Source organism: Oryctolagus cuniculus, chromosome 10 (genome assembly GCF_964237555.1).
Source record: "Oryctolagus cuniculus chromosome 10, mOryCun1.1, whole genome shotgun sequence".
Taxonomy (NCBI): Eukaryota; Metazoa; Chordata; class Mammalia; order Lagomorpha; family Leporidae; genus Oryctolagus; species Oryctolagus cuniculus.
The window spans coordinates 70,536,410-70,556,408 of NC_091441.1; the positions used below are offsets into that span (position 1 = coordinate 70,536,410).

At 49.6% G+C, this 19,999-nt stretch overlaps 2 protein-coding genes across 9 annotated transcripts in view; one reads left to right on the forward strand and one right to left on the reverse strand.

Annotated features, from left to right (window-relative positions):
- Nucleotides 1-19,999, forward strand: part of LDLRAD4 (low density lipoprotein receptor class A domain containing 4) — a 273,217-nt gene that overhangs the window by 244,928 nt on the left and 8,290 nt on the right. For all 8 annotated transcript variants that reach the window (XM_051852199.2, XM_070050536.1, XM_070050537.1 and 5 more), the window contains one exon: nucleotides 1-19,999. This exon is cut by the window's right edge and continues 8,290 nt beyond it. In XM_051852199.2, coding sequence (XP_051708159.1) covers nucleotides 1-534 — 534 coding nt within the window. In that variant the 3' untranslated portion in view covers nucleotides 535-19,999.
- FAM210A (family with sequence similarity 210 member A) overlaps nucleotides 15,730-19,999 on the reverse strand; it is a 36,299-nt gene continuing 32,029 nt past the window's right edge. Inside the window, exon 4 of the mRNA XM_008260993.4 lies at nucleotides 15,730-17,485. Within this exon, the coding sequence (XP_008259215.1) occupies nucleotides 17,252-17,485 (234 nt within the window). The 3' untranslated portion in view covers nucleotides 15,730-17,251. The remainder of the gene's footprint in view (nucleotides 17,486-19,999) is intronic.

Here is a 19,999-nt window from a genome sequence, read left to right on the forward strand (position 1 = left end):
ATCATGTATGCCCCGCGGGCCAGGGACAGGTTCACTGCCCCGGCCTTTATCCAGAGGGATCGGTTCAGCCGCTTCCAGCCCACTTACCCATATGTGCAGCACGAGATCGACCTCCCTCCCACCATCTCCCTGTCCGACGGTGAAGAGCCGCCTCCTTACCAGGGGCCCTGCACCCTGCAGCTCCGGGACCCTGAACAGCAGCTGGAACTCAACCGGGAGTCCGTGAGGGCCCCTCCCAACCGAACCATATTTGACAGTGATTTGATAGACATCTCCATGTACAACGGGGGCCCGTGCCCGCCGAGCAGCAACTCGGGCATCAGTGCAACCACGTGCAGCAGTCACGGGAGGCTAGAGGGGCCGCCCCCGCCCTACAGCGAGGTGGTGGGCCGCTGCCCAGGCGCCTCTTTCTTCCATCACCAGCACGGCAGCAACACGCACAGGGGCAGCAGACTGCAGTTTGTGCAGAACAACCCAGAGAGCACAGTAGTACCCACCAAAGGCAAGGATAGGAAGCCCGGGAACCTGGTCTGATCGCTTCCAACGGTGCACTTGACTCGAGGAGAAAGACACCGAGGCAGGAGGAGGCCGCGCTGGGCCCCTCCTGTGCACAGTGTTGTTCAGTTTTACGTGGTACAACTAAGTAAAACCAAATGTGCAAACACAGTCTTTGTTTCTGAGTCCTTTCAGGGGAATTGCATGTAAACTACACTGAAATAATACAAACTTCCATCCGGTTTGACCGCGAACAGTGTTTATTTGGGGGCGGGGGTTGGGGCGGGAATGGTTTTGGCACAGGGTGGGCAGGGGGGAAAAGTGAGAAAGGGATGCTGTGAAGAGAGGGTGAAATTGAACCTGCAGAGGCATTTGAATGATTTAATTCTGAAAGGAGACTGCGGATGAGTGAGGCCACAGTGGCCGGTTTTATAATTCATGGAATCAAAAAGGAAGCATTATTATATATTATCGGGAGGAAGAATCAGCCAGTCTGCTTTTTCCTCCAAGGTGTGGAACTTTTCTTTTGTTTTAAGAGTATGAGTCAAAATTCCTGTTTTGTGTGCCAAGGTCTAAAGTGGAGAAGTCGGATGAATGCAAGGAACTCCTCTGTGTTGTGCTGCTGTGTCTCAAAGCTTGCACTACCTTCATGTTTATCTAGGAGGGCACTGTTTGCACCTGGAATTCTGTGTGTTGTCTCTTCACCTGTGCATTGTTCCTAGGCCCAGGGGATACCCCAGAATGTTCCCCAGAGTCCTGCAACGAAAGGTATTTGAGGATATAGCCTGGTGTTCACCAACTTAGGCAAATAAAGGAAAGCTATCCCTGCTGCTAGAATTCACATCAAGTAGCAGTGTGTCCCTGAAGCCTCTGAAACCCTTTTGGGTGAGAGACAGGAAACACCAAGTGTGGCATTTCAGGCTTGTTATCTGAGTTACTCTGAGCGTTCTCAGCCACATATTTTATAAAAAGGAAACGACACATGCATTTATGTATCCAGTACCACGCGGCGCTGCCCTCCCCCTCCGCTAGTGCCGTTCCTCCCGTAATTTAGATTTTTTTTCACTGTAGCATGAAATATATTCAGATACATATTTTATTTTATGCAATAAATTGTTGAAAGTGCAAGGTGGCTATTTGAGTACTGTTGAAATATGTGACTTCTCAGTGTGCCCCTCACCGCCTCCCCCCACTTTCCTGGAGACTCAGAGCAGGCCTTCTGCAGGGACAGTCGCCCCCACATGGCCTTCATGGGCGAGCCATGCCAACAATGGCTTCTGACACCTAGGAAGAAGCCCAAGGCGGTACACACAGCCATGGCGTCTCTCGGGCATTGGCGATACAGTCTGAGAGGATGCGTGCCCTGGACGCCCCCACCCCTGGCGCCACGCCTTCCTGCGGGGCTTGGCCCCCTCCCCCCCAAACCCTCAGGAAGCGTGGTCAGCAGAGGAGGGGCCGTGGGGGATGATGTTAAGAGCACAGGATAAAAAAGCACAACTTGCAGTTAAAATGCAACTAGAAAATGAATTCTAAATATTCTCAGTTTTAATATTCCTAATATTTACAAACATTCATTCTTACAAACAAACAGAAAAACCTTCTGTCTTCTGCAGATGTAAGTGCTGGCTTTTGTGCCAGCAGCAGCCAGTACTCGCGGTGAGTGCTGCACCGAGGTGGCATGCCCAGGGGCGGAGCCTCTGCTCAGAACGCACTGATTCCATGCCCACCATCCATGCAGCTTTCGCGCCAAATCAGCATGTATGCACACGTGCACGCGATGGCGTCTGCCCGTGGGTCTCGGAGGTGACGCTTCCTCTGTGAGGTGCCCTTAAGCTGAGGGCTGGAGAGGCTGGTTGCTGAACCCAAGTCCTATCTCACCCCAGTCTGCTGGTTTCTGCTTCTCATCTTGGTAGGTGGGTAGGTCACTGGGCTTTTGTTTGCCTGGAGGACTGGGGTTGTCATTATAGGCAGATGACCCTGTTTGACGTACACTTGAGGGACGCAGTGGAAATTCGGAGGCTGGACTCAGTCTTGTCCCAGTGGAGCTCAGGGGGCTGTCAGGGCAGAGGTCACCCCGGTCAGAGCTGGCCTTTCCCGCTGTTTTTCAAGTCTGAACTTGAGAGCAGCTGGGACTGCCATGACCCAAAGCCTCCCCCTTGTCCTCCAGTTGAGACCTCACTTTTGGGGACCCAGGTGGACTGGCCAGGGGAGAGGATCATCATCAATCCAGATGTTAAATCAGGTGACCTCTCCTTCCAGCTCCGACTCAAGACAAGTTGCACAGTCCTTACTTTCCTGCCTGCTCTAAGAATGAGTGAAGATTTCCAGCAGGGACTGTGGTGCTGGGAGAAACATCTGGAGGGAACAAGCACCCCGGAACGCCCCCAGGGACTTCTCTCCCTTGTCCCGGGGGCTTCCAGCAGTGTGAAGCACAAGGCATGCTGAATCCCATCTGTGAGAACACAGTCTTCTGGCACAGATTTGCTTTTCAGAAATCCTGGCGGTCCTCACACACTAAAGCAATCGTTAATGCAAAAGAGATTGTGGAACCAATTTTGCTTTTAAAAGTTGATCTACTTTTTATTGATAATGAAACCAGACCACCCTCCCATACCTCAGGCACGCATGCAAACACACACACACACACACACACACACGGACACATGTCCAGCCTATAAGAATGCCCAACATAGCAGGGGAGACTATTTAAAAGTTACAAAAGTTTATCACAAGGACTGTTCTTTTATTCACTAATTTTAGCTCAAACTGACAAGAGATGAAACAGGAACCAGCAGAAATGGAGAGGTCGCTTGACACCTGCATAGGAACTGGGTACACACATGAGTGATTCTTGACTTTCTAAGTTTCTCCATTTGATCGTCTTTATCACAATGAGAAGGACTTAACAGGAGGTGCTTTAGACAGTACCTCTGACCTAGAAGAATCTGTTCAGATCACTGATTCTCCCTCAGAGCCAGTGGTTCCCCTCTGGGACCTGAGTGACTTCCCATGTTGCACCTGATTGTTCTCTGTAAGACTCCTAACTGTGTCCTCACACCAGACTTGGGCTGATCTACAGAGACTGCCAGCGTGCCACCCATTGCTCCCCTCAAAAGAGAGCCTGCTTGCAGGTGCGTGCTGAGTTGTGCTACTTAGGGAAGCAACACTCATTCTAGTTGCCTGCCATGCATTTTTCTTAGACCGTCCAAAGCTCCACAGTGTATGAGGGAAAGCTAAACTGGGGAGGGTACTTGGTTCCTGTTCCCCTTTGCTTTTCTTATCTAAGTGATTAGAGCCAGTGCTTGGTGCCACTCCTGGGCCCCAGTAACACGGTTGCAGCCCCTCCCCTTGTCTGCACCAGCGGCTGCCCAACCTTTATGTGCGAGCCTGAGCCCCTCCAGACCTTCCTCTGCTCCCCTTGACTGGGGGCCGCATCCTCAGTGAATTTAGGAAGAGCAAGTTGTCAAGGGAAGCTGTCTCCCTTCTGTAAAGTGGGGAATCACACTCTGTAACGGTGACAGGGGACAGGAGACGTTGCATTCACCCCAGGTCACAAAGGAGAGGTCTCAGCAGCTGCACTGCCCACAGCATAAAGCACTCTGCACCATGCAGTAGCCCACGTTGTCTAGGAATCCAGATGTCATTTACCCTATGTTATTTCTACACCCATAGCGCCGCATCTCTCACGTTGTTCAGGTTTGTGTCACTGCCAGGGTGGGGCATTCATTTGCTTGCTGCTGCTGCTTCTGCCCCCACTGCAGGAGGCTGCTGTCCGGGAGCCTAGGATGACTTGCTGGGACAGCACCGTCTTCCTTCCTCCTTGGCTTGCCTCCCTCGGCGTGTGCTTGTTTGTGTGCATCGCGGTAGGAGTCAGAGGATGTGGAGAGCACATCCCGGCTGCACGCGCCTGTCGCAGGCGCCCTCTGCTTGCAGAGACCGGCGTGGCAGTTTTCAAGCCACTTAGGCACCCGGTGTTCCCACTGCAGCAGAAATGGGAACAGAGCCCCCTCCTGCCCTCGATGCGCCCACCTTTGCTGTGCCTCACTTGCAATGGTGCTTTCTCAGTTGTCTGTCTTTTCTTAGGTTTTTATTTGTAAGGTGCTGTACATAAGTTGAATATATTATGCACATATCCTACCCAATGGGTAGAACAGCAAATTGTTCATACTGTAAAATAATGTACAGATCATACCAATTTTAACAGAAAGGGCATAGAATTTGTGAATGCCTATGTGCTTCGTCCTCTTTTGTAAGGAAATTTGCAAATGGATGCATACAGATAAAAGTCTATGTAGTTTATTTTCCTATTAAATATCAATATTATAACACAAGGGAAAGAAGTCTGAGCAAGCAACAGTTTATGACCAGCATATATATTAGCAATCCAGAGTTGCGTCTTTGCTGTGAAAACACTTAAAGTCAATTTGGAAAAGCCCCACGGCTCTGTGGTTGCCACCAGATGCTTCCGATTATAATCATGTTCGTTGTGCTCATTTGGACCAGTGTTTGTTCTGTTTGAGTCCGGGAAAAATGTGGACTTTTCAGCTTGCTTTTTGAACTCACAGGATCCCATGTTGCAGGACAAGCAAGGTGTCCAGCTTCAGTGCAAGGTGCACCTTTTTTGTTGTTAAAACTGTCAACCCTGAGTAACTCTGCCTGCAGCAAGGGGCACTGCTTAGCTACAGGGGCATTTATGCCCACGTGGGCCCCAAGTCTCTCTGTGCCTTTTTCCTGTATGAACTGAAGCTGTGGAGCCAATGAACTAACAGTAGAGCTGGGAGGGAAAGCCAAGTGCATTCAAGAGAAGAGCCTGGTCTGAGGAAAAAAATGTGTATGGGTTACACATTTTTAGATGGAAACTGGCTGCCTGCCAGCCACGTGAAAACTGTCCTGTCCATTCCTTCTGGTGTCCCCTCGGCAATCCTCATCCCTCCAAAACGAGGTTCTGCCATCGGCCAGAGACGACGCATTCAGCTGTGTGTTAAGTTACACCTCCCTTCCAGCTCGGTTGTTAGTGTCCGATTGTGACCACTGTATTTTCTCCACGTGTTCTAATATTTTGTTAAAGGAAGAAAGACTTGTAACACCATGTTCGTGAAAAGCAGAGTTGAATCCAGGGCATGGGGACCCCTGATTGTTGTCCATAAAAATCAGTCCATAGAAGTTTGCCTGCCAGATCCCTATTTGCAGTTTTTAATTCCCATAAATCCCATGTGTTTTCTTTGCCGTGGCATATGTGCCACTTCTGGAACATCCCAAAAGTCAGACCTGTCACTCCTGCGCTCCTCCGTAAGGTGGAAAGGCCCCCATGGTGTCACTGTCAGTGCTGAGTGGGTGAGGTCAGCCCTTCTTCCAGAACCCATCTAAAAGGGCATTGGATGACCCTCTCGCATGGGCATTGCATGGGGGCCCCCTCTGCACACCGCAGGGTGCACCCGAGGGACCCAGCATTAGGACAGAGGTGCGTTACTGTCAGACACGAAGCTCCCTCTACTAAGTTTGACCTCTTGGGAGAACCAGCGAGTGTGAGAAGGTTCTGAGCTGTGTGCCTGTACCAGAGCTGAGGCTTAAACTTCACTGACAGTGAAACCGGCTCATTTTAACCTGCTTGTTAGCATACTGCTGTTTTTCATTCTGTGGCTTTCAAAAATCACATTTTCTCATTGTATGCTTGTCTAGTTTAAAGCTGTTTTAAAAATATGTACAATACTATTCACGGCATTTCGGTCATTTAATTTTTATTGCAAGGCAATCTATTAAGAAAGTACAAATGTATTTGAAGTTTTCATTATCTGTTTGTGAGCTATGATAATCAGAAGTCATTAAAGTCTTTTTTAAGAACCACTTTGCTTTTCAGCTTGATTCCCAGTTACATAGAGAAAGATTTCCACTGTCGTATATCTGCCCCTTTGAACTGAGCGCCGGTACAGAGTTCTGAGGCCTGAGGTCTGTAACAAACACTTTAAAGAAAGATGTTGCTCTAAATGCTGTTTTCTTAGTCATGAAATCAAGATTTTTCTGCTTGTTCTTAATGCTGTGGCCAGACCATACCACAAAATCATTAAAAATAAACAGTGACAAACATTTGTCCCCCGGGTGTTTCTTTTGTTTTTATGTGTCAGCAGCAAAGCACACACATGGGAAAAAGTGACGAGTGTTTAACACCTGTCTCAGGAACGCACTTCCAGTGGTGCCCCAGCTAAACTTTCCACTCAGCTGTCAGTCACTCTGGCTTTTCAAAAGTCATTACTTCATATTTGGCTCGAAACAGCTCTGGTGGGATCACATCGCAGGATTCCTTCCCCGACTCTGGGCTCCACATGGAGCGCTGGGGGTGGGGGTGGGGGTGGGGTACCCAGAGCACTGTTGGCCATCTGAGGGCGCCCGGGTTCTGGAGGGCCGCCATGCTGCCAGGGAACCCACGACAGACGCATGCAACTCCTAGGCCTCAGAGGGCTTCAGATTCTAAGTGGCCTGCATCAACACGTCAGGATATCATCCCTAAGCTATCACTACCTGTGTCCACAGGTGACCTGATTTTCCACGCACAGGCCCCGCACGATCTACCAAACTAGAATGCGTGAATTCAGCAAGAACCTCTCTTTTGCGTTTCTGCATCCTTGTAATGGAACAAATGGAACCTGTAATTTCAAAACTTCTCATGTAAGTAATTGGGAGGGCCCGAAGTTCTTGTTGTCACACCCACTGATTTAATGTCTTTTAAGATTATTTTGGAAAGAGGATTAGAAAATAGCACTAAGGAAAAGAGCAATTAAGGAAAGGATTTCTTCCTCTTAAGAGAGTCACTAATAAGCTCTGGAAGAAATGTTGTAATCTCTGAACTCAGCAAATCATTAGAGAAATTGTAAGGAACGGGCTCCAGACTTGCTAGCAGTGACATCAGGAAGGAAGGGGGCGCGGGGCCACGTCAGGGCTGCGATCCCTAATTGGTGTGGTCTGATTCAGCAACCCCGACGAAGCAGGGCCCTCCCCACCCTGCCACTGCGAGTCTGCGCCACTTGTCACTTCAGTAGCTGTCTCGTGTGGATCCCCCTGGAAGCAAAGGACTAGTCCAGGATCCAGGAGCTGCTGAGAGGAAGCAGCTGAGAGGAGTGAATGGGAGGGAAAAGCGTGAGTCGTGCCTCTGAACGACTCCTGGCCGCACGCGCGCGCACACACACACACACACCACACCCATTTCTGCAGCCTCTCCTTTCCGGCTGTACCACCGCTTACTGTCAGATGCCCCTGGCCTTGACAACAGTCCCTCTGCTGTCCTGGGCTTCCTGACCTGGTGACATCGGGGACTTCTCCACTTCATTGCTGCTTGTCACCAAACCCCTCTAGTTTCTGAAGCTGAGCAATTCCTGTCTGTCTTTGACCAATTTATTGTAAGCACTGGCTTGTTTTTGCAACGCAGAGCTGTTACCTGCTAAGCAGAAATCATAGCCAGCAGGCTGCCCCAGCCCCCAGGGAATCCTTCAGGGCTCCTGCCCCAAACACCATGCTTCCCCTACTCTCCCTGTGGTGACGCCTGCCCCGGGGCACCTGATTCCGAGTCTTCCCCTTGGAGCAGCATGGCCAGACTGCTCTCAGGAGCTTCCGTTCATCTGTTTTGTTCAGATGGATTCACATTAAGATGCACGTTTTCAAAACAGCAGCCAAAAGGTAAGACCTTCGCATTTGTACAGCTCTGTGTTAATGCCATGTTTCTGTCAGCTTTGGCCCTTAATGATGCAAACGCCATTCACTGTACTTCACACTCTCCTTTGCAAAGAGACGGCTGTGGTGGTTTGAACACAGCCAAGTGGTGACTGAAAGTACAGGCTCCAGCAAGCACGCACATTTAAGACAAACAAGCTGCAGGCCGCAAGGACTCTTCAGAAAGTGAGTGGGAAACGTGAAATAGAAAAAGAAGAAACCAGGTGTCCTGTCCAGCCTCACCCAAGTGCATTTGTTTCAGTGCCATTTTCCATGAACTGTGGAGTGCCCTGGTGGCAGTGGCTCCGGCACAGCTGAGCCTGCCCACGAGGCCACTTCCGTTTGTGGAGTTGCGTTCGTCCCTCCTGCTCGCACGCAGCACTGGCGGCAGCGACGTGATGGAGGTGCTGCACCCCCACCCCGCTGCCCCAGCTAAGTGGCGGCCCCATTTCTCCTGCCTGTCTTTGGCCTGGGGTCAGAGGTGACGTGGCTTCCTGCATATTTCCGACTCCAAAGGGCAGCGCAGGCCTTGTGCTTAAAGAGGCCGGGATGGTTCAGATCCTCGCTTCACCCGAGTTTTAGGTCTCATCTGCGAACGGCGCCGCGACACGTGCTTGGCAGCGCGCGCGCGGGGATGTGCTCGTCCTACAGCTCCTACAGCTCCTCAGAGACGGCGCCAGTCACTGCCCGGCCTTTCACTGGACGTCAGTAAGGCGCTTTCACTCTTGTGACTAGCGACTGCGGCTTCAGATGCCATGAAAACGACGCTGATTTTCCGTCCCTGCAGGGAGCGCCGCGCCGGCTCCCAGCAGCCCGCCTTTGGAGAAGAGCAAACGGCCAGGCCCAAAGCCTCCAACAAAGGTTTTCAAGCACGCACACGTGGCTCCTGGCACCAGCTAGCTGCACCGCTAGCTGCGGAGGCTGCGTCCCTGGACGGCGGTGCACGCACACCTCCGGTTCGGGGTGGGGAGGTGGAGTTTTGTTTTTGTGTGTGTGTGTGTGTGTGTGTGTGTGTGTGTGTTTTAACAACCATATAGTAAGACGTTAACACCCACAAGGGTTTCCTTAGAAGAAAGGGTTCAACAATCATTTCCTTTCTGGCTCTTGATGAGCAGGTGGGTGCGAGCCAGCGTTGATGAAACAGGCCCCATGTGGCGCCCCCTGCCGGTCGGCCTGCCCGTTCTCTGCAGGCACCTGGGCTTTGCCCTAACAGATGTACATGACCGCGTGTCCACCTTCCTCACTCTGATACCTCTCCTAGTTGCTGTCTCTGCGTGTTTTGGACAAGCAGAGACGGGAGAGGCTGCCGCCCAGACCATCCTTGGCGTCCAGAGGGGATGCTGGGCAGCGGACCAACCCAACCTGGGCCACAGGAAAGCCCAGCCTGTCAGGCTCACCAGACGCGGCACTGCCCGGGCACAGCTCTGCGCGGCAGCCAGGTCCCCGTGCGCACAGCCGCCAGCTTGCGGGGCACATTGCCTGCGCTGTTCAGTTACTGTAGCCGGAACATGTAGCATGAGATCGACCCTCTCAACAGATTTTTGAGTGTGTGATACAATACAAGTGTTGGTTTAGGGTTAAGAATTTTCACAGGACTCAAGAGAGGCCAACTTCTGTATTCTGGTGAAACCCAATAGTTTTTTTTTTTTTTTTTTGGACAGGCAGAGTGGACAGTGAGAGAGAGACAGAGAGAAAGGTCTTCCTTTGCCGTTGGTTCACCCTCCAATGGCCGCCACGGCTGGCGCGCTGCGGCCTGTGCACTGCGCTAATCCGAAGGCAGGAGCCAGGTGCTTCTCCTGGTCTCCCATAGGGTGCAGGGCCCAAGCACTTGGGCCATCCTCCACTGCACTCCCGGGCCATAGCAGAGAGCTGGCCTGGAAGAGGGGCAACCGGGACAGAATCCAGCGCCCCGACCGGGACTAGAACCCGGTGTGCCGGCGCCGCTAGGTGGAGGATTAGCTTAGTGAGCCGCGGCGCCGGCCCCAATAGTTCTTAATCAGGGGTATTCTAAACTGCTCAGCACTAGAATTTTCCACTCATGCCAGCTCCCCATCACTTCAGATGTTCCAGTGATTGGCAGCAATTAAATGGAAAATTCCAATCTGTGCTGGCATTGACCACGCCAGATACAAGCTCTGCAGCAAGCAGGAAACACAGACTCGTTTGGTACCGAGGGGGCATTGGGATTTCCTGGAGTCAAGTCCTCTTTGGGTGTGTCAGGTACTTAAGGCTGATACAGATATATAATAACTACTTAGTTACAGAACCTCTCAGTACTAGCTCTCAAGTATGGATTTGGGAGTTTAAAAATAGCTGCTAAGTGCTTTGCCGAGGCTGGCTCACCCAGATGGTGACAGACGACAGCCCTGAGCTGGCTCGCACAGACCTCCTGTCCCACTGTCCAGTGCAGGCTGAGAGGAAAATGAAGCTAGAATGCGAGAAATTCACGCTTCTTTCCTGCAGTCAGAAACTGAGGTCACAGAGCATGACTGTCGCCCCTCCCCATCACTCTGCAGACACAGAGCAGCATCTCAGAGAATGAAGAGTGACAGAAAGCCAACAGAAGGTGGGAGGTACCAGCCGGAGACAGGGTAGGGAGTCCCAGTGAATTGGCTTGATCGAAGTGCAGCAGTCCCAGAGTGTGTTCCAGCTGCCCGGTGCCTGGCACGCAGGGAGGAGCTGACCTGGAAGCAGGGGGTGAGCTTCGGACCCTGCTCTTTCGGTTGCGGCTCTCTTCGTGTGTCTCTGTGTCCTTCTGCGTCCAACAAAACATCAAATCCTACAGCTCCGCCAGCAAGCCTGGGACTTATGACTCAAGAACTATTGATCTGAAATGCTTGCCAAAGAATGAAATGAATGAATGGTCTTGGTTTCTCAACAGAAGGTGCGCTAGGTCATGGGCACATCACTTACTTGAGGATATTTTTAACTTTGTTTTGGAAACTGAGACTTGTCTTTCATTTCTGGACTAAAAGAAGAACGCATGTCATGTACCACCACGGTCTACTTTTCATTTTAAAGGTTTATTTATTTGAAAGGCAGAGTTAGAGAATCTTCCATCTGTTGGTTCACTCCCCAGATGGCCCCAACAGCCAGGGCAGGGCCAGACTGACGCCAGGATCCTGGAACTCCACCTAGGTCTCCCACGTAGGTGCAGGGGGGCCCAAGCACTTGATCCATCTTCCACTGCTTTCCCAGGCACATTAGCAGGGAGCTGGATTGGAAGTGAAGCAGCCAGGACATGAACTGGTACTAAGCCAGCATCATATGCAGCAGCTTTCCCCACTGAGCCAGTGTCAGCCCCTGCATCTTCTCTAACAAGGGCTGAAGAGTGCGTGGTGATAGGACCCCATGGCTCCACCCAGACTGCAGCAGCAGATCGATCAGCGCTGTGGGTTGGAGCCCTTAGCCTAAAAGAACCAAAGTAGTGGTTTTCTTACATAAGAAAATAAAATACTGACTCAAATTCAGTAAAATACAAATTAGTCAAAACATGCTTTGGTCATTGCAGAATCTCAAATCTGGCATGTAGAGGAGCATATGAAGCACAAATGCATAGAGAGAAAATGCTGTTTGTGGCTTTAAAGAAATATCAGGTTTTATGGAGTTACACGTCTGATTGGTATGAGGGAAGATATAGAATCACCATGATTCTGTATATCAAATGGTAGAGCTGCCTTGATGAAAGTATCAAAATAGTCTAAAAGGTTGGCTTTCACCAGGTATGAGTACTCCAAAAAAATTCATGGTAAAATGTAATTAAAAGACGTTTCCTACCAAAAACTTTCATGATATCCATGCATATGCTGTCGCTCCCCGTCTTCGTGGAGGAACGACACAGGACCCTGCGCTGTTCTTTTGTCTGCGCGGCCCTTCCCGGGTTTGCTGCTGGTTCTTCCCGGGTTGGCTACCGACCCTTCCACCTCCGTGGAAGGGCGGTTCCCCCTAGCCACTTTCCCCACTTCCGCGGGGGAGCGGCACACAGCCGGCCGGCTCTCTCGGGGGCTGCACAGGTGTTCCTTCAGATAGATGTTCCCCTAGATGTTCCTGGTGCATGGTGTCTCTCTCCTCCTTTATAGTCCTCTTCCACCAATCCCAACTCTGCTACCCACACGCCGAGTACGCTGCTCTCCTCCAATCAGGAGCAGGTCCTACAGTTTATTGGTTGAACTGGAGGCAGCTGTGTAGAAGCTGTTTCCTCCTCTCCCAGTGCCATATTGTGGGAGAGCAGATGCATAGAATAAGTCTTAATTCCAGTAACTTAGTCTAGTCCGAGTTGCTCCCAGTTGCTCCCCACATATGCGATCTTCAAAAACTTCATGAAAAAATGCTGCATGATTTCAAAATGTTTTACACCAAAGATAAACTTTCTCCATAAACTTTTGTATCTGGTCAAGGAGAAATTCATATTACCAAAATAAATAGCATGGAGGTTGTTAGGCTGTTGCCCCCACATGAGAGCCTGTAATGCTATTCATCAGGCCCAGCTGACAGCCCATCCTGCTCTCACTGAAGCATGGGCCATGCCTGCCCCAATCCTGGGGACCCAGAGGCAAAACTGCACCCCCCAGCACAGACGTGCCCAGCTGGTGCCAAGACGTGTGGGCAGCAGGCGGGGTCTTCCTGGCCCAGAGGGGACTCGGGGTGAGAAGGCTTCTCTGCGTGCACCTGCTCTCCTGGGGCCCTTCCTCTCCAGCACCGTCCAGTTGTCATCAGGAAGGGACAGGATTCAACACTGCCCTCTGCAGTTCTGAAATCAGAACCTTCTTTCTACCAGGACGATCAAGCTTAGCAACCAGCCAGATAACTGCCCTAGAGTAATTGGGGCCCGTGGTTATTACTGTCAGTGATGCACAGGGAACTCAGCTGGATTTTCAAAGCCTAACCTCCGAGAAGCAAGACAATCAGAAGCTTGTTTTGACTAGTTAATGTGAACAAACTTAACACAGAAGCCACAAAGGCACAAAAATGTCACTGGAGGAAAACCTAGTCTACAGGCCTGACTCAGCATTTCTCAAGTAAGTTACAAGCCTATGTGTAGGGAAAAATCTTTAAGAACTGGAGGAGCAAGCCAAAATTCCTGGCTGATCATGTATTCTGGGTTCTAAAAGCACCCCATCTCCTCCGTGAGGGAAGAACGCGGTCTTTGACCCCTGCTGTCTCTTCTAGTCAACTCCACTTAGGACCAACCCTACCCATGAGTATGTGATATGCAAATAGGCCCGAGACCAATTTTTTTTTTAAGATTTATTTATTTATTTGAAAGTCAGAGTTATACACAGAGAGAAGGCGAGGGCGGGGAAGAGAGAGAGAGAGAGAGAGAGAGAGAGAGAGTGTCTTCCATCCACTGGTTCACTCCCCAATTGGCCCCAACAGCCGGAGCTGTGCCGATCTGAAGCCAGAAGCCAGGAGCTTCTTCCAGGTCTCCCACGCGGGTGCAGGGGCCCAAGGACTTGGGCCATCTTCTACTGCTTTCCCAGGCCATAGCAGAGAGCTGGATCAGAAGTGGAGCTGCCGGGACTCGAACCAGCACCCATAGGAGATTCCGGCACTGTAGGTGGTGACTTCACCCGCTACACCACAACGCTGGCCTCCCAAGACCTAACATTTGCAGAGTAAATAAAATGCATGTGTGGTTCTGCAGTTCTCTGGTTTTGAGGGTTATGCTGCCAGTGCTGAGGCCTCTACTTCCCTCTCTGAATGTCCACCACAGCCCTGTGGGCATCTGGGCCAATGCACTGAAAGACCCTGGCACTGATGTAGGCAGTTAGTAATGAGCTTCTCAAACCAAAAAATACTTTAAAGGTTGGGGGGGGGGGGGAGGTCTGAACAGGTGAAAATTATTTGAAAATACTTCGCCTTTTATTTTAGACCTTTGGAAAATCTGGATGGTATTCAAGTCAGAAAGTGAAAACAAGTCTGTTACCCCACCATGGGCTACCTGAGATGGACTCCTTTAGTAATTCAGAAATCAAAAGTACCTTCTAAAAACGTTATTCCAGATGTGCTCATTTTCCTTCTGCCTCATCTGTCCCTTTCACTACTGATGCTGCGTTCTGCTGAGTCCTGGCTCACATCTGGTATGAAATACTGGAGATGGCCTAACCCAGTGCCAAGGACGAGAAAGTAACTCACTGTGTCTCACACATCTCCTCCCTTCCTTTCTCCAATCACCTCCTGTGAGGTAGGCATCAACCACTCCTGGAATCACTCACGGGAGCCAGCCAGGGGCGCCCTCTCATCTGGAGCATGAGCAGTGCATCGCCGTCTTTCATTTTTGAGTGAGTGGGGCAGCTTCTGTGACAACCAAGAAACACACGATTACACCTGAAGGCATCCTTTTATTTTCACTACGGGGAGGAAGTAATCTTTGCAAAATGCTTGCTTTTCTCCTTTGCTGATCTTGTAAGCAGCATTGCTGTAGGCAGAAGCTGTGACAACAACAGATGTCATCTGATGTGGTTTGTTAAAGGCTGGTTCTGCTGTCACTCTTGAATAAGCTAAGTCTCCTGTCTAATCCATTTCTCATTTGAATGATCAGTCTGCTGAGCACACCTTTCTGTCCATTTTCTTTAGGCAGCGCTAACTCCTGGCTCCCTTTCCACCATCAACGCATCTCACAGAAATGCAGGAGCAGCTCTGCCTCCCTCACAGGCCCCAGAAGCTATGGGGGAATAAACCCAGAGTAAGCCTTAGTGTAAAGGTGATGAGGATTAATATGTGTATCTATCTATCTGTCACGTATTTTTGAGGTTTTAATTTGACATGATTATATTTTGTTGGCCTGCTATTAATATCCTAACCTCAACATGTTACAGTGATCTATTTATTTATTTTGAAAGTCAGAGCTACACAGAGAGGGAGAGAGATCTTCTATCTGCTGTTTCACTCCCTAGATGGCTGCAATGGACAGTGCTGGGCCAGGCTGAAGGCAGGCCAGGAGCTTCCTCCAGGTCTCCCACGTGGGTGGCAGGAGCACAAACCTTTGGGCCATCTTCCGCTGCTTTTCCCAGGCTATTATCAGGTAGCTGGATTGGAAGTGGAGCAGCCAGGACATAAATCTGCACCCACCATGGGATGCTGGTGTGGCAGGTGGCAGCTTTACCCAGCTGCCCCCTATAGTGATCCTTATAAGCTATTCGTACTTCGCCTTAAGTATTAGGCTAGCAATGTGCTGGCAAGAGTGTTTCTGTGCAATTCCTGATGCCAAATAATGACAAGAGCACTACAGCATTCCAAAGCACTCACGGGCAGTACCTCCGCGTCTCTAGCTGGAGAAACACAGCACAGTCACACTGCTGCATGGCAGCAGCACTCCAGGGACTGAACAAAAGAAGTCTAGCAGAAAAAGCAAACTTTGGTCTCAATATTATTAGTATCACTAATAATAAACTAAGAACACTCAGTTTATCTCACTGGAAAATATGCTCTGTGTGATAGAAAAAGTAAAAAGAAAATAGTTTTAGAAGCATTTCATATAGCCCAGGATTTCATAGGCAATCTCAAATGACTGAGAAAAAAAGAAACAAGAAATCTATTAATATCTTAGCATTTAATAGCTGCAAAAATGTGATTTAATAAATGTACTACAACACGTTAATGATCAGACGTGCAAAGGGGTGGCTGGGGTGGAGAGGGCATTCCCGCTCGGCAGCCGGAGACAGCGGCACAAGAAAGCACAGCCAGCTCCTGCCCTCATCCCCACTCCATCTCCACAGAGATGCCAGCTGCAGCGCGCTCGCTGAAAAAGTACTCCAACATAGCACACGTGAATCAAAGGCATTTCTCCCCTTTAAACCACTCTTTAAAACTTTGGCCTAACTAAAAATTTGGTTGAAAAAACAATCCTGCCAAATAGCAGGGCTCCCTGCAGGACCGTGTGGCAAACCCACCAACACTCTGTCATATTAGCAGAGAAGGCAAAGCAGACACCATCAAGAGACTACTTTCTCCTCCAACTCCAGCTCCCTTGTTGCAATGGAAGTAAAAGCTGAGAGAGCAAAAGGAAACAGACACACGCAAACTCACGCGTGCCACTGTCAGGGCAGCTCTTGTGTCCAACAATGGCCAGACATCATTTCAAAAAGGTCATTTAATGACAATTTTGCTATTTCAACAACAACAAAAAATCAGCAGCAACTTAAAAAATTTGCTCCATGATGCAATCAACATTAACACTGAAAGAAAGACACTGGTTTGCTGCACGAGCTGTGCGGGCTCCATGAGGAGACAATGGAGGCCACCCTGTCTCCCGCGCCAGGCAGCTGTGCAGGAACACGTGGCCTCACAGCACACCCACAGGGCAATCATATCACTTGTCTTCTGAGACACGAGTCAGAGAGGACACCCAGGACTCACAACCATGTTTTCCATCCGCTGATCACCACCAATGCACGGCTTTGAAAAGGTACTATGGCCATAGAGATTGCTTTAAAAATTTTGATAATGATGAGCTTCAGGTAAAAATCAGTTTAAAGGTCCATTTCCTATGTACATATAACCAGTACATCTCATTTACAAATATATGACTGAATTTTTATTTGCCTTTCTTCATCTAATAGGGTCTATACTTTAATGCGTAGGTAACTGTTAAGATAATTTTTTATAGAAAGACTAACTCCCCGCTTATTCACAGGCAGTTCTGATGATGCTAGTTTGTCTCCACAGGGAAAATACAGTTAAAACCTTAGTGGACACATGAGCGTTAGCAGGGTTAACAGTTATCTGAGGAGTCCAGCACAGCCAGTGAAAGCTGCAGCAAACAGGACCCTGAAGAGCCTCACAGGGAACTCTGATGCCTAAGACGGCAGCCACTGCTTATGGCTGCTGCTGTGAGAGACTTATACAGGGTTCATTCTTTCCTTTCAAAAAACACTGATTTTTCTTGTGATATTTAACTGTACAACAGTATCTGAATTCTTTAGCCCTCAGACTACTACAATAGTCAGGCGACTAACCACCAACAAAAACAAAAATATAAAACAACCCAGAAGCACACATCTTTGCCCAGTCCCCAAAGGATCGGAGTACAGGCGTTTGCTGTCGTGTAAGGACCCTACTCCACTTTCTTCTTGAAAGAAACTTTCTCTTTGGTTTCCTGGAGCTTCTCAGTGAGCCTGTCCTTGGTCTCCTCCATCTTCTCGGAGAGCAGCTCCTTGGTCTCCTCCATGCGGTCCTGCAGGTACTCCTTCACGGGCGGCGGGGTGGACATGTAGCCTCGGCTGCGCAGGTACTTCACAGTGAAGGACGTCCCTCCCAAGGTCACTGTGTACCGGGCAGGTGTTGCAATCTTCAGAAAAAGAGCAAACAGGCAGATCAACACCAGGTTAGGACTATCATCTTATGCAAACCTGGGCTGAAATTAAAGTTCCTGGGACTAACCAACCAGGATAAATGAATGCTTCAACAGGCTGAAATCTAGCATAACTATCTGTGTGGTTATGTTCATAATATGCGCTTTTCATGAACTATTCTATGTCCAGGGATTAAAAAAAAAAAAACACAAAACTTCTGCACCAAAATAAACCTAATCCTTGCATTCCATTTTCCATGGTTTTTCTGAGGTACCCTTGTGTATCTGGAGCTAAACCAGAACCAAACTTCTCCAGATGGCAAGAGACAGAGCAAGGCAAACATTTACTCTTAGTGGGGTTAGCTCCACTTCCAAATTCTTTTCCTTGACTTTTCTGAGCCTTATGCTATCTATCACAATTCACTCTGGGCCTGGCATCCCAGCTGGGAACTTCTATGAGGTCAAAAGTGGTAAAATGGTGGTGCCCACGGTACTGACAGGTCACAGCTCCACCTCTGACCAGAGATTTATATACCAGGACCAAAGGGGAGACGACTGGCCACAGGGGGCCTTGACAGGAGCGAGGCTGCACTGCATTCTGAGTGTGACTGCTGGGCTGCTGTTCACCAAAGCCCTTGCAAACGGCTGGCTATGCTCACTCCAGCCTCTCTCCAACTTACTCCAACAAAGTTTTCACGCTAACCCCTTCATCAAACTGCTCATCAGAGTCGCAGGGACTTCTAGAAAAACACATCCAGCTGTCAATCTGTACCCTGCCCCAGAACGATCAGAGCCACACGATGGAGCTCCTGCTGTCCCCAACACTCCCTGCACCCGGTGCCAGGATAGACCTGCCCCTCCACACCTCTGCCACTGACCACAGGACGACACCTGGCTCCTAGACCTCTTCTTATGCCATCCCCTCCCTCCCTGGTGGTTCTCCCATTTCTTGTCTCTAATGCCATCGACACATGGATGGTTGTTACATTCAGATCTCTAGACCTGAAACTTTTCCTGGAATTCTAGCCATTGACAGCCATCTAGTGACCTTCACTTTCCTTCCCAACAGTTACTTAGTTCAAGGCTGACCTCCTGCCTTACCTGTCCCACTGCAGCCTGCTCCTCTCAAAGTCCTTCCCATCGCAGCAGGAACTCTACACTTCTAGTACCTCAGGCTCACAACCTATGGTATGGCTTCCAATCCTCTTTCCCTCACGTTTATATCCACACCATTAGAAAACCCCATCAGACTCCAGCTACTTCTCACCACCATCCTGCAACCACCTGGGTCCTTCCTTAGGCTACTGTGATAACCTCCTGCCAGGTAATTTGTCTCCCACCCTTGCCCTGCTACTGTTTGTTCCCAACATGGCAGCCATAGTGACTGTGTCGAAACAGGTCAGAGGCTCGAAGCACCCAATGGCTCTACATACATTCAGAGCAAAAGCTGAAGTCCTTACAAGGGCTGACAAGGCCACTGAGCTGGCTCTCCCCCCTCCACTAGCCCTGAATACCCCATACCCTGGCCCCTGGTGTCTCTGCTTGGAACACTCTTTCCCCAGGAGCAGCCCAGTCAACTCTCGCCTTCTCAGAGGGGCCTTGGCTCTCACACTGCAACCTCCCTGGAATGCTCCATAAACACACCCCAGCCCTAGTGCATTCTCTTCTCAGCACTGAACATCTGAATACACTCACTCTGTGTGTACATTTTTAATTTGCTCTTCTTTTTCTCTCCAACTGTCTCTTTGCCCCATGCCATTCACCAGAACATAGCGCCTGGGTGGGTGGGGGAAGGGGAGCAGGTCCCATGCACTGTGTATTTGAGTAGCATATTCCCAGGACCTAGGGTGGTGCCCAGCACACAGTAGGGATGAGTACCAAGCACACTGCAGCAATGTCATGGGGTCACACCACCCAGCAATTTTCTCATCCCTGCCACGCCTCACTTTGGGGCTTTGCCTCCAGGAGGTAATAAATCTGTGTCATTCTACTTGAGAAATCATGGGTTACAGAAAACACACAGGAGGATTTGTACCCACCCCGCCCTTTCCCACCTCATAGCAAACAGTGAGGGGTACCGCAACTGGCACTGATCACTGACCTGCCGTCAGCACAGTGTCAGGTTTCAGTCCCAGCTCCACAGACAAACCACCCCAGGCAGAGGAAAAACCCAGACAAGGAAGATTCCATTCTAAAGTCCATGGAGCGCATCATCGAATAAAGCAAACACTAAACAAATCCAGAGCCACCAGAGCCACGTGGGAGAAGAACACGTGATTTATTAAGCTTACCTTATTCCCAATGTAACTAGAAACGTCATAATGTATGAATTTAGTATGCTTTAATTAGAAAAATTCAGCAATTAAGCTTTAGTCCTCTAGCCAAAATTACAGTAAAAGATTTCACAGGATTCTGGTAAGGATGACAGAACACAGTACTATGCATAGGACTAGGAAGCCATGATTCCAGGTATTTTTGTGTAAGCAGAAGTAAAATAACATTTTCTACCCA